The sequence below is a fragment of the Oncorhynchus masou genome, unplaced genomic scaffold (genome assembly GCF_036934945.1).
Source record: "Oncorhynchus masou masou isolate Uvic2021 unplaced genomic scaffold, UVic_Omas_1.1 unplaced_scaffold_1016, whole genome shotgun sequence".
NCBI lineage: Eukaryota > Metazoa > Chordata > Actinopteri > Salmoniformes > Salmonidae > Oncorhynchus > Oncorhynchus masou.
Genome location: NW_026999864.1, coordinates 22,501 through 37,500, shown reverse-complemented (window position 1 = coordinate 37,500; position 15,000 = coordinate 22,501). Strand labels below are relative to the sequence as shown.

At 45.6% G+C, this 15,000-nt stretch overlaps 1 protein-coding gene across 1 annotated transcript in view; it reads right to left on the bottom strand.

The window, feature by feature from the left end:
* Window positions 1–4,773: 4,773 nt before the first annotated feature.
* The window catches only part of LOC135528683 (kelch-like protein 5), a 26,071-nt gene continuing 15,844 nt past the window's right edge, over window positions 4,774–15,000 (bottom strand). The window contains exons 5-11 of the mRNA XM_064957794.1: window positions 14,814–15,000; window positions 14,087–14,156; window positions 8,657–8,773; window positions 8,116–8,165; window positions 6,045–6,219; window positions 5,751–5,826; window positions 4,774–4,864 (exon numbers count right to left, since the gene is read on the bottom strand). The exon at window positions 14,814–15,000 is cut by the window's right edge and continues 26 nt beyond it. Coding sequence (XP_064813866.1) covers window positions 4,774–4,864; window positions 5,751–5,826; window positions 6,045–6,219; window positions 8,116–8,165; window positions 8,657–8,773; window positions 14,087–14,156; window positions 14,814–15,000 — 766 coding nt within the window. The remainder of the gene's footprint in view (window positions 4,865–5,750; window positions 5,827–6,044; window positions 6,220–8,115; window positions 8,166–8,656; window positions 8,774–14,086; window positions 14,157–14,813) is intronic.

Below are 15,000 nucleotides of genomic sequence, written 5' to 3'. Positions count from 1 at the left end.
AACCAGGGAGTAGAGTTATTAGATAGATAATAACCAGGGGTAGAGTTATTAGATAGATAATAACCAGGGAGTAGAGTTATTAGATAGATAATAACCAGGGGGTAGAGTTATTAGATAGATAATAACCAGGGAGTAGAGTTATTAAATAGATAATAACCAGGGAGTAGAGTTATTAGATAGATAATAACCAGGAGTAGAGTTATTAGATAGATAATAACCAGGGAGTAGAGTTATTAGATAGATAATAACCAGGGAGTAGAGTTATTAGATAGATAATAACCAGGGGTAGAGTTATTAGATAGATAATAACCAGGGAGTAGAGTTATTAGATAGATAATAACCAGGGAGTAGAGTTATTAGATAGATAATAACCAGGGGTAGAGTTATTAGATAGATAATAACCAGTGAGTAGAGTTATTAGATAGATAATAACCAGGGGGAGAGTTATTAGATAGATAATAACCAGTGAGTAGAGTTATTAGATAGATAATAACCAGGAGTAGAGTTATTAGATAGATAATAACCAGGAGTAGAGTTATTAGATAGATAATAACCAGGAGTAATTATTAGATATATAATAACCAGGGAGTAGAGTTATTAGATAGATAATAACCAGGGGATAGATAGAGTAGATAGATAATAACAGAGAGTTATTAGATAGATAATAACAGTTAGAGTTATTAGATAGATAATAACAGACATTATTAGATAGATAAAACAGGGACCAGAAGAGTTATTAGATAGATAATAACCAGGGAGTAGAGTTATTAGATAGATAATAACCAGGGAGTAGAACATAAAACAGACACATGATTAACACACTTGGAGAAATACAGACATTTACATAACAAAACAACCAGAAGGGATGTATGTGTGTGTGTGTGTGTGTGTGTGTGTGTGTGTGTGTGTGTGTGTGTGTGTGTGTGTGTGTGTGTGTGTGTGTGTGTGTGTACCTGAAGGGTTGTGTGTGTGTGTGTGTGTGTGTGTGTGTGTGTGTGTGTGTGTGTGTGTGTGTGTGTGTGTGTGTGTGTGTGTGTGTGTGTATACCTGAAGGGTTGTGTGTATGTATACCTGAAGGGTTGTGTGTGTGTGTGTGTGTGTGTGTGTGTGTGTGTGTGTGTGTGTGTGTGTGTGTACCTGTGTGTGTGTGTGTGAGACGGTACCTCGTATATGGGCAGTGTGTGTCTGTGTGATATGGTACCTCGTATATGGGCAGTGTGTGTGTGTGTGTGTGTGCGCGTGTGTGTACCTGTGTGTGTGTGTGTGTGTGTGTACCTGTGTGTGTGTGTGTGTGTGTGTGTGTGTGTGTGTGTGTGTGTGTGTGTGTGTGTGTGTGTGTGTGTGTGTGTGTGTGTGTACCTGTGTGTGTGTGTACCTGTGTCCACTCGTTGGTCTGGGGATCGTAGGCCTCGACGGTGTTCAAGTACACCGCTCCATCGTAACCACCGACCGCATAGAGACGGTCTCCAAGGAGACACACACCGACAGCGTCACGACTGACGCTCATGGGGGCTACCGCCGTCCACGCATCCGTCTGGGGGTCGTGCCTACACACACACACACACACACACACACACACACACACACACACACACCATTGTTGAATATCTCTAAACCTGCGCCAATATTTGCTCAACATTTATAGCACAATTACCAAAAACACGTAACACACACCCCGACCCCAGACCGACTGACCTCTCCACACAGTCGCTGAGTCGTGATGCCAGGCTGGAGGCGGGAGCGTCATGTCCTCCAATAGCGTACAGGAAACCGTTCCAGGTAGCCACGCCCACCCCGCCGCGACGCTTCGCCATCGGAGCGCAGCAGCTCCACCTGGTGGTGAGGAGGCCACACAACAACAAATAATAATTATTTTGGGTGTGGATTCTACAAGTCACAGATACACACCCTGGTCGATTTTTTAGGAAAAGCCTATCCAGAACAGCCTGAATTATTTGGGGTGTGGATTCTACAAAGTGTCAGAAACGTTCTCCAGGGATGTTGATGTCATCCCAAAGACGTTCTATCGAGCTCGGACAGCGACAGTGTTTCAGAGGTGCTGTGACGTTCAAACGTTGTTCAACTGGTATCAAGGGTCAATAGCGAAATACGAGTTTTAATGACTCCAACCTGTCCAGAACAGCCTGAATTATTCGGGGCACGAACACGTTGCTTAACTAGTATCAAGGGACATTAACGTGTGCCAGGAAAACATCCCCCTCACCATTCCACCACAGCCACCAGCCTGCACCATCGACACCAGGCAGGACGGGGCCAAATCTGGACTCTGCCGTCAGCATCAAGCAACAGGAACCACAGCCACCAGGCAGGATGGGTCCAAATCTGGACTCTGCCATCAGCATCAAGCAACAGGAACCACAGCCACCAGGCAGGATGGGGCCAAATCTGGACTCTGCCGTCAGCATCAAGCAACAGGAACCATTCCACCACAGCCACCAGGCAGGATGGGGCCAAATCTGGACTCTGCCGTCAGCATCAAGCAACAGGAACCACAGCCACCAGGCAGGACGGGGCCAAATCTGGACTCTGCCGTCAGCATCAAGCAACAGGAACCACAGCCACCAGGCAGGACGGGGCCAAATCTGGACTCTGCCGTCAGCATCAAGCAACAGGAACCACAGCCACCAGGCAGGACGGGGCCAAATCTGGACTCTGCCGTCAGCATCAAGCAACAGGAACCACAGCCACCAGGCAGGACGGGGCCAAATCTGGACTCTGCCGTCAGCATCAAGCAACAGGAACCACAGCCACCAGGCAGGATGGGGCCAAATCTGGACTCTGCCATCAGCATCAAGCAACAGGAACCACAGCCACCAGGCAGGATGGGGCCAAATCTGGACTCTGCCGTCAGCATCAAGCAACAGGAACCATTCCACCACAGCCACCAGGCAGGATGGGGCCAAATCTGGACTCTGCCGTCAGCATCAAGCAACAGGAACCACAGCCACCAGGCAGGATGGGGCCAAATCTGGACTCTGCCGTCAGCATCAAGCAACAGGAACCACAGCCACCAGGCAGGACGGGGCCAAATCTGGACTCTGCCGTCAGCATCAAGCAACAGGAACCACAGCCACCAGGCAGGACGGGGCCAAATCTGGACTCTGCCGTCAGCATCAAGCAACAGGAACCACAGCCACCAGGCAGGACGGGGCCAAATCTGGACTCTGCCGTCAGCATCAAGCAACAGGAACCACAGCCACCAGGCAGGATGGGGCCAAATCTGGACTCTGCCGTCAGCATCAAGCACAAACTGTCCGATGGAACAGTAACTGAATGTCTTGCTGCCTGTCTGTAGGAGCCATCCATTATGGTGAATGGGATAGTGTACCTAATAAACTGTCCAATAGAACAGTAACTTTTAAACTTTTTTATGACTGATGTGTGTGTGTATATATATATATATATATATATATTTTTTTTTTGTTACTACATGACTCCATATGTGTTATTTCAAAGTGGTGATGTCTTCACTATTATTCTACAATGTAGAAAATAGTAAAAATAAAGACAAATCCTGGAATGAGTTGGTGTGTCCACACTTGACACACACACACACACACACACACACACACACACACACACACACACACCACAACAACCCATTGTTGAAGACGACTAAACATAGCTGCACACACACCTATTGGTGTGGGGATCAAAACACTCAACGGAGCGTAGACAGGAGCTTCCATCACGACCCCCTACTGCATACAACCTGGAGAGGAGAGAGAGACAGACAGAGAGGGAGAGAGAGACAGACAGAGGGAGGGAGAGAGAGAGATAGACAGAGAGAGGGGGAGAGAGAGAGAGAGGGGGAGAGAGAGAAAGGTGTGAATAGTGCAGCATTCTCCCTTCACACCATCATCTGCTCTTCACCGGGTTGTCTTTACACAGACAGACATAATTAATTAATTAATAATCCTCGGAATGAGGAATAACCCACCCCTCCCTCGGCCTGGGGGGGGATAACCCCTCCCTCTGCCTGGGGGGGGAATAACCCCTCCCTCGGCCTGGGGGGGAAATAAACCCTCCCTCGGTCTGGGGGGGGGTGGATAACCTCCCGGTCTGGGGTGGGGGGGTGGATAACCTCCCTCGGTCTGGGGGGGGGGGGAGTATAACCTCCCTCGGTCTGGGGGGGAATAACCCCTCTCGGTTTGTCACAGTCACATGGATTGGGAGACCCTTTAGCGATAGACGGATGTGTGTGTTTAGAGGACAGGGGAGGCGGTACGGAAGAAGTACATCACGAGTCCTAAAGCTCCATCAGACGAGTCCTGGAGCTCCATCAGACGAGTCCTGGAGCTCCATCAGACGAGTCTCTCCATCTCTCTCTCTCATATCTGTATTCATATATTTATATTATATTCAACACAACACAGAAAGCCTGTTCCCCGCAGCATCACCAGTGAATACTAACAGAAAGCCTGTCCCCTGCAGCATCACCAGTGAATACTAACATAAAGCCTGTTCCCGCAGCATCACCAGTGAATACTAACATAAAGCCTGTTCCCGCAGCATCACCAGTGAATACTAACATAAAGCCTGTTCCCGCAGCATCACCAGTGAATACTAACAGAAAGCCTGTTCCCTGCAGCATCACCAGTGAATACTAACAGAAAGCCTGTTCCCGCAGCATCACCAGTGAATACTAACAGAAAGCCTGTTCCCGCAGCATGACCTGCTCTAAAGCCCTCATATATACTGTATGACACCCACCTTCCCTCCCTCTCCTCAGTACGGTGTGTGTGTGTGTACCTACTTTCTGCTGAGTACAGCTACTCCTACAGTAGATCGAGGTGTTGACATGCTGGCGATGAAGCTCCACTGACGAGCCTGAGGATCCCACCTGGAACACATATACACACACACACACAGTGTATAGCGAGAGAAACACATAGAGATACACACAGAGAGAGACACACAGAGAGAGAGGGAGAGACACAGAGACAGAAAGAGAGAGACAGAGACACAGAGAGAGAGACAGAGACACAGAGAGAGAGGGAGAGACAGAGAGAGAGGAGAGACAGAGAGAGAGGGGAGAGACAGAGAGAGAGAGACAGAGAGAGAGAGAGAGAGAGAGAGAGAGAGAGACAGAGAGAGAGAGACAGGGACACACAGAGAGAGGGGACACAGAGAGAGAGAGGGACACAGAGAGAGAGACACAGAGAGGAGAGGACACAGAGAGAGAGAGAGGGACACAGAGAGAGACGGAGAGACACAGAGAGAGACGGAGAGACACAGAGAGAGACGGAGAGACACAGAGAGAGACGGAGAGACACAGAGAGGGAGAGAGAGAGAGGAGGGAGGACACAGAGGGAGGGAGGGAGAGAGAGAGAGAGAGAGAGGGACACAGTGAGAGAGAGACACACAGAGAGAGAGAGAGAGAGACACAGAGAGAGAGAGACACAGAGAGAGAGAGAGAGAGAGAGAGACAGAGAGAGAGAGAGAGAGAGAGAGAGAGAGAGAGAGACACAGAGAGAGAGAGAGAGAGAGAGAGAGAGAGACACAGAGACACTGACCTGTAAAGTCATATGACCAGACCAGACCTGTAAAGTCATATGACCAGACCTGTAAAGTCATATGACCAGACCTGTAAAGTCATATGACCAGACCAGTAAAGCCATATGACCAGACCAGTAAAGTCATATGACCAGACCTGTAAAGTCATATGACCAGACCTGTAAAGTCATATGACCAGACCTGTAAAGTCATATGACCAGGGTCCGACTCACCTCTCTACAGTGCTGAGGTAGCTCCACCCATCATGCCCTCCTACTGCATACATTGGACCCTCAAGTACTGTTACACCTATAGATATTACAGTACATATTAACACCTGTAGATATTACAGTACATATTAACACCTATAGATATTACAGTACATATTAACACCTATAGATATTACAGTACCTATTAACACCTATAGATATTACAGTACATATTAACACCTATAGATATTACAGTACATATTAACACCTATAGATATTACAGTACATATTAACACCTATAGATATTACAGTTCTCACCCAGCCCGTGTCTGTGTGTGGACATGGGCGTCATGACGCTCCAGCTGCCACCGTCCGGGTCGTAACACTCCACCGTGTTGAGGGTCTTCAGTCCGTCCCGACCCCCGACCACGTAGAGACGTCGATCCAACACACACACCCCGAACTGGAGTCTGCGCCAGCTCAACACCGCCACCTGGAAAGCTTTGGGTCTTTAATCTCACCTTCTAGTTTTGGTTAAAACAACTGGACTTTCATTTGTTGGGGGGGAAATGTGTTTAATATAATATAAGGTTTCATTTGTTGGAGCGGAAATGTGTTGAATATAATATAAGGTTTATATATAATAATAATATATAATATAAGGTTTAAATACATAATAATATATAAGGTTTAAATATATAATAATATATAAGGTTTAAATATATAATATTTAAATATATAATAATATATAGGGTTTAAATATATAATAATATATAATATAATATTTAAATATATAATAATATATAGGGTTTAAATATATAATAATATAAGGTTTAAATATATAATAATAATATATAATAATATATAAGGTTTAAATATATAATAAAATATAATATAAGGTTTAAATATATAAGATTAAAATATAAGGTCTTCAAAATATATAATCATATAATATAATATTTAAATATATAATCATATATAATATTTAAATATATAATAATATATAATATAAGGCTAAAATATATAATAATATATAAGGTTAAAATATATAATAATATATAATATAATATTTAAATATATAATATACGGTTTAAATATATAATAATATATAATTATAAGGTATATATATATATATATATATTTCATTTGTTGGGGGGGAAATGTGTTGAATATAATATAAGGTTTCATTTGTTGGGGGGGAAATGTGTTGAATATAATATAAGGTTTCATTTGTTGGGGGAAATGTGTTTAATATAATATAAGGTTTATATATATAATAATATATAATATAAGGTTTCATTTGTTGGGGGGAAAAGGTTTATATATATAATATAAAATATACGGTTTCATTTGTTGGAGCGGAAATGTGTTGAATATAATATAAGGTTTATATATATAATAATATATGATAAGGTTTAAATATATGATAATATATATATATATATGATATATATTTCATTTGTTGGGGGGAAATGTGTTGAATATAATATAAGGTTTCATTTATTGGGGGGAATGTGTTGAATATAATATAAGGTTTCATTTGTTGGGGGAAATGTGTTGAATATAATATAAGGTTTATATATATAATAATATATAATATAAGGTTTCATTTATTGGGGGGAAATGTGTTGAATATAATATAAGGTTTATATATATAATAATATAAGGTTTAAATATATAATAATATAAGGTTTAAATATATAATAATATAAGGTTTAAATATATATATATATATTTCATTTATTGGGGGGGAATGTGTTGAATATAATATAAGGTTTCATTTGTTGGGGGGGAAATGTGTTGAATATAATATAAGGTTTATATATATAATAATATATAATATAATATATGGTTTCATTTGTTGGGGGGGGAAAGGTTTATATATATAATATAAAATATACGGTTTCATTTGTTGGGGGAAATGTGTTGAATATAATATAAGGTTTATATATATAATAATATAAGGTTTAAATATATAATAATATAAGGTTTAAATATATATATATATATATATATATATATATTTCATTTATTGGGGGGGAAATGTGTTGAATATAATATAAGGTTTCATTTGTTGGGGGAAATGTGTTGAATATAATATAAGGTTTATATATATAATAATATATAATATAAGGTTTATATATATAATAATATATAATATAAGGTTTCATTTGTTGGAGGGGAAATGTGTTGAATATAATATAAGGTTTATATATATAATAATATATAATATATAATATAAGGTTTCATTTGTTGGAGGGGAAATGTGTTGAATATAATATGAGGTTTCATTTGTTGGGGGGAAATGTGTTGCATATAATATAAGGTTTGATAATAATAAAAAATAATAATATATAATTTTATATAAATATAAGGTTGATTTGATTACCTGGCTCCACGCATCCCGACGCAGGCAGTACTGCTCTATACTGGTGGCTCCTGACACACACACACACACACACAGAACATCAGAGGCTAACCTTTGGTAGCATCCGTACCCATTACAGCGAACATCAGAGGCTAACCTTTGGTAGCGTCCGTACCGATTACAGCGAACATCAGAGGCTAACCTTTGGTAGCGTCCGTAACGATTACAGCGAACATCAGAGGCTAACCTTTGGTAGCGTCCGTACCGATTACAGCGAACATCAGAGGCTACCCTTTGGTAGCGTCCATAACCCCAACAGCGAACATCAGAGGCTACCCTTTGGTAGCGTCCATACCCCCAACAGCGAACATCAGAGGCTACCCTTTGGTAGCGTCCATACCCCCAACAGCGAACATCAGAGGCTACCCTTTGGTAGCGTCCGTACCCATTACAGCGAACATCAGAGGCTAACCTTTGGTAGCGTCCGTACCCATTACAGCGAACATCAGAGGCTACCCTTTGGTAGCGTCCGTACCCATTACAGCGAACATCAGAGGCTAACCTTTGGTTGCGTCCATACCCCCAACAGCGAACATGGCTCCGACAGTAGATTTACGAGGTCTGGTTCTGGGGCTCTGCAGCAGGGGGCGCCGATGAGGCAGGAGATGGTACTTCATACCTGAACAATACAATCAATACATTTATCTATACGTCAATCAACACACTCATTTATACATTCATCTATACGTCATTCAATACATTCATCTATAAGTCAATCAATACATTCATCTATACGTCATTCAATGCATTCTTCTATACGTCAATCAACTCATTTTACACTCATCACTACACTCATCAATACACTCATCAATACACTCATCAATACACTCATCAATACACTCATCAATACACTCATCAATACACGAACACCTTTATTTGTATGACATCAACAGATTGAAGTGCCTTTGAACGGTGGTTTGGTAGGAGGTGCCAGGAGCACCGGTTTGAGTGGGTAAAGAACTGCAAAGCTGCTGGGTTTTTAAAGCTCAACAGTTTCCTCTGTATCAAAGAATGGTCCACCATCCAAAGGACATCCAGCTAACTTTGACACAACTTGTGGGAAGCATTGGAGTCAACATGGGTCAGCCTCCCTGGGGAAGGCTTTCAACACCTTGTAGAGTCAACATGGGCCAGCATCCCTGTGGAACGCTTTCAACACCTTGTAGAGTCAACACGGGCCAGCATCCCTGGGGAACGCTTTCAACACCTTGTAGAGTCAACACGGACCAGCATCCCTGTGGAACGCTTTCAACACCTTGTAGAGTCAACATGGGCCAGCATCCCTGGGGAACGCTTTCAACACCTTGTAGAGTCAACACGGACCAGCATCCCTGTGGAACGCTTTCAACACCTTGTAGAGTCAACATGGGCCAGCATCCCTGGGGAACGCTTTCAACACCTTGTAGAGTCAACATGGACCAGCATCACTGTGGAAGGCTTTCAACACCTTGTAGAGTCAACACGGACCAGCATCCCTGTGGAACGCTTTCAACACCTTGTAGAGTCAACATGGGCCAGCATCCCTGGGGAACGCTTTCAACACCTTGTAGAGTCAACATGGGCCAGCATCCCTGTGGAAGGCTTTCAACACCTTGTAGAGTCAACATGGGCCAGCATCCCTGGGGAACGCTTTCAACACCTTGTAGAGTCAACATGGGCCAGCATCCCTGGGGAACGCTTTCAACACCTTGTAGAGTCAACATGGGCCAGCATCCCTGGGGAACGCTTTCAACACCTTGTAGAGTCAACATGGGCCAGCATCCATGTGGAACGCTTTCAACACCTTGTAGAGTCAACATGGGCCAGCCTCCCTGGGGAACGCTTTCAACACCTTGTAGAGTCAACATGGGCCAGCATCCCTGGGGAAGGCTTTCAACACCTTGTAGAGTCAACATGGGCCAGCATCCCTGTGGAACGCTTTCAACACCTTGTAGAGTCAACATGGACCAGCATCCCTGTGGAACGCTTTCAACACCTTGTAGAGTCAACATGGGCCAGCATCCCTGGGGAAGGCTTTCAACACCTTGTAGAGTCAACATGGACCAGCATCCCTGGGGAACGCTTTCAACACCTTGTAGAGTCAACATGGACCAGCATCCCTGTGGAAGGCTTTCAACACCTTGTAGAGTCAACATGGGCCAGCATCCCTGTGGAACGCTTTCAACACCTTGTAGAGTCAACATGGACCAGCATCCCTGTGGAAGGCTTTCAACACCTTGTAGAGTCAACATGGACCAGCATCCCTGGGGAAGGCTTTCAACACCTTGTAGAGTCAACATGGGCCAGTATCCCTGTGGAACGCTTTCAACACCTTGTAGAGTCAACATGGGCCAGCATCCCTGGGGAACGCTTTCAACACCTTGTAGAGTCAACATGGGCCAGCATCCCTGGGGAAGGCTTTCAACACCTTGTAGAGTCAACATGGGCCAGCACCCCTGTGGAACGCTTTGAACACCTTGTAGAGTCAACATGGGCCAGCATCCCTGTGGAAGGCTTTCCACACACATGATTTCCAGGTGTTATATCATATCAGTCAGCCAGCTAGTCAGTCAATCAGCCAGCCAGTCAACCAGTCACTCAATAAGTTAGCCAGCCGGTTAATCAATCCGTTAGCCAGCCAGTCAACTAGTCAGTCAAATCAGTCAGTCAGCTAGCCAATCAGTTAGCCAGCCGGTTAATCAATCCGTTAGCCAGCCAGTCAACTAGTCAGTCAAATCAGCCAGTCACCCAGACAGCCAGCCAGTCAATCAATCAAGTCAGTCAATCAGTCAGACAGCCAATTAATCAGCCAGCCAATCAGTTAGCCAGCCAGTCACCCAGACAGCCAGGAAGTCAATAAATCCATTAAGTCAGTCAATCAGCCAGACAGCCAAGTCAGCTAGCCAATCAGTCACCCAGACAGTCAGTCAGTCAACCAGCCAGTCAATTAATAAATATCAACGTACACCACAACAAACTAAAAGGGTCCGTGCCCCTGGAGGTGTTGTCTGAACAGGTAAAAAGAGATGTACTGCCCCCTAGAGGTGTTGAGATGTACTGCCCCCTAGAGGTGTTGAGATGTACTGCCCCCTGGAGGTGTTGAGATGTACTGCCCCCTGGAGGTGTTGAGATGTACTGCCCCCTGGAGGTGTTGAGATGTACTGCCCCCTGGAGGTGTTGAGATGTACTGCCCCCTAGAGGTGTTGAGATGTACTGCCCCCTAGAGGTGTTGAGATGTACTGCCCCCTAGAGGTGTTGAGATGTACTGCCCCCTAGAGGTGTTGAGATGTACTGCCCCCTAGAGGTGTTGAGATGTACTGCCCCCTAGAGGTGTTGAGATGTACTGCCCCCTAGAGGTGTTGAGATGTACTGCCCCCTAGAGGTGTTGAGATGTACTGCCCCCTAGAGGTGTTGAGATGTACTGCCCCCTAGAGGTGTTGAGATGTACTGCCCCCTAGAGGTGTTGAGATGTACTGCCCCCTAGAGGTGTTGAGATGTACTGCCCCCTAGAGGTGTTGAGATGTACTGCCCCTAGAGGTGTTGAGATGTACTGCCCCTAGAGGTGTTGAGATGTACTGCCCCCTAGAGGTGTTGAGATGTACTGCCCCTAGAGGTGTTGAGATGTACTGCCCCCTAGAGGTGTTGAGATGTACTGCCCCCTAGAGGTGTTGAGATGTACTGCCCCCTAGAGGTGTTGAGATGTACTGCCCCCTAGAGGTGTTGAGATGTACTGCCCCCTAGAGGTGTTGAGATGTACTGCCCCCTAGAGGTGTTGAGATGTACTGCCCCCTAGAGGTGTTGAGATGTACTGCCCCCTAGAGGTGTTGAGATGTACTGCCCCCTAGAGGTGTTGAGATGTACTGCCCCCTAGAGGTGTTGAGATGTACTGCCCCCTAGAGGTGTTGAGATGTACTGCCCCCTAGAGGTGTTGAGATGTACTGCCCCCTGCCCCTAGAGGTGTTGAGATGTACTGCCCCCTAGAGGTGTTGAGATGTACTGCCCCCTAGAGGTGTTGAGATGTACTGCCCCTAGAGGTGTTGAGATGTACTGCCCCCTAGAGGTGTTGAGATGTACTGCCCCCTAGAGGTGTTGAGATGTACTGCCCCCTAGAGGTGTTGAGATGTACTGCCCCTAGAGGTGTTGAGATGTACTGCCCCCTAGAGGTGTTGAGATGTACTGCCCCCTAGAGGTGTTGAGATGTACTGCCCCCTGGAGGTGTTGAGATGTACTGCCCCCTGGAGGTGTTGCAATGTACTGCCCCTAGAGGTGTTGAGATGTACTGCCCCCTGGAGGTGTTGAGATGTACTGCCCCTTGGAGGTGTTGAGATGTACTGCCCCTGGAGGTGTTGTCTGAACATGTAAAAAGAGATGTACTGCCCCTGGAGGTCTTGATATGTACTGCCCCCTGGAGGTGTTGAGATGTACTGCCCCCTGGAGGTGTTGAGATGTACTGCCCCCTAGAGGTGTTGATATGTACTGCCCCCTAGAGGTGTTGATATGTACTGCCCCTGGAGGTGTTGATATGTACTGCTCCCTGGAGGTGTTGAGATGTACTGCCCCCTGGAGGTGTTGATATGTACTGCCCCCTGGAGGTGTTGAGATGTACTGCCCCCTGGAGGTGTTGCAATGTACTGCCCCCTAGAGGTGTTGAGATGTACTGCCCCCTGGAGGTGTTGAGATGTACTGCCCCTTGGAGGTGTTGAGATGTACTGCCCCTGGAGGTGTTGAGATGTACTGCCCCCTGGAGGTGTTGTCTGAACATGTAAAAAGAGATGTACTGCCCCTGGAGGTCTTGATATGTACTGCCCCCTGGAGGTGTTGAGATGTACTGCCCCCTGGAGGTGTTGAGATGTACTGCCCCCTAGAGGTGTTGATATGTACTGCCCCCTAGAGGTGTTGATATGTACTGCCCCCTGGAGGTGTTGATATGTACTGCTCCCTGGAGGTGTTGAGATGTACTGCCCCCTGGAGGTGTTGATATGTACTGCCCCTGGAGGTGTTGAGATGTACTGCCCCCTGGAGGTGTTGATATGTACTGCCCCCTGGAGGTGTTGAGATGTACTGCCCCCTGGAGGTGTTGATATGTACTGCCCCCTGGAGGTGTTGAGATGTACTGCCCCCTGGAGGTGTTGATATGTACTGCCCCCTGGAGGTGTTGAGATGTACTGCCCCTGGAGGTGTTGATATGTACTGCTCCCTGGAGGTGTTGTCTGAACAGGTAAACATAGATTTACTGCCCCCTGGAGACAGATTTGGGACAAGGCCTGTCAGTATGACCTAGCTTGAGCAATAGGACAGACAGATTTAGGACAGGGCCTGTGTGTCCTACCTTTAGCAGTAGGGAAGACAGATTTAGGACAGGGCCTGTGTGTCCTACCTTCAGCAGTAGGGAAGACAGATTTAGGACAGGGCCTGTGTGTCCTACCTTCAGCAGTAGGGAAGACAGATTTAGGACAGGGCCTGTGTGTCCTACCTTCAGCAGTAGGGAAGACAGATTTAGGACAGGGCCTGTGTGTCCTACCTTCAGCAGTAGGGAAGACAGATTTAGGACAGGGCCTGTGTGTCCTATCTTCAGCAGTAGGCAAGACAGATTTAGGACAGGGCCTGTGTGTCCTACCTTCAGCAGTAGGGAAGACAGATTTAGGACAGGGCCTGTGTGTCCTACCTTCAGCAGTAGGGAAGACAGATTTAAGACAGGGCCTGTGTGACCTACCTTCAGCAGTAGGGAAGACAGATTTAGGACAGGGCCTGTGTGACCTACCTTCAGCAGTAGGGAAGACAGATTTAGGACAGGGCCTGTGTGACCTACCTTCAGCAGTAGGGAAGACAGATTTAGGACAGGGCCTGTGTGACCTACCTTCAGCAGTAGGGAAGACAGATTTAGGACAGGGCCTGTGTGTCCTACCTTCAGCAGTAGGGAAGACAGATTTAGGACAGGGCCTGTGTGTCCTACCTTCCATTAAAAGCCTCTGACTCTCCACACTGTCTCGAAGCAGAGGGCTACACTCCAGGTCTGCTAGAAACTACACACACGCACACACACACACACAGAAAAGCAAATTAACAGCAAGTATGTGTTGTCTGTGTGTGTGTGTGTGTGTGTGTGGTGTAGTGTGTGTGTGTAGTGCTCTCACCACTTCATCTTGGCTTTTATGGGCCCTCTCCCCTCCCCTGTAAATGTGTTTGGTACGCTCCAACTGATTTATGCTCCATAGACTGAACCAACTGGAGGGGCAGGGAGGGTGATCTGACCTTAAGTGATTTAAAGGGCTTTTCACCAGTTAATTAACCAATTATTGACTAGCTGTTTGTCAGGTTGTCTGGGTAGATTGACTGGTCTGGTTGGATGATTGTATTATTGATTGAGTAATTTATTGATTGGATGGATTATTGATTGATTGATAGACTGGTTGGATGATTGATTTATTTATTTATTGATTGGTTGGATTATAGATTGAGTGATTTCTTGATTGGTTAATTGGTGTATTCCTAGTTGTGATGATGTGAGGTTTGAGAATGGGGGAGATAAAAGAGACAGACAGAGAGAGACAGAGAGAGACAGAGAGAGAGACAGAGAGAGAGACAGAGAGAGAGAGAGACAGAGAGAGACAGAGAGAGACAGAGAGAGAGACAGAGAGAGAGACAGAGAGAGAGACAGAGAGAGACAGAGAGAGACAGACCTGTGTTTGCAGTAAAGGCAGTCGTATGTGAGCGAGGAGCGAGGGCAGGTGTGGTTGCCGGGTGGAAACGTCATGGCGGACCCAGCTTAGCAATGCTGTAACCACGGTTTCCTCGTCTGGAACATTCATATCGTCGGAGGACAACAATCTGTCCATCTCTTCTAGCGGGAGGAGGAGAAACTCCTGA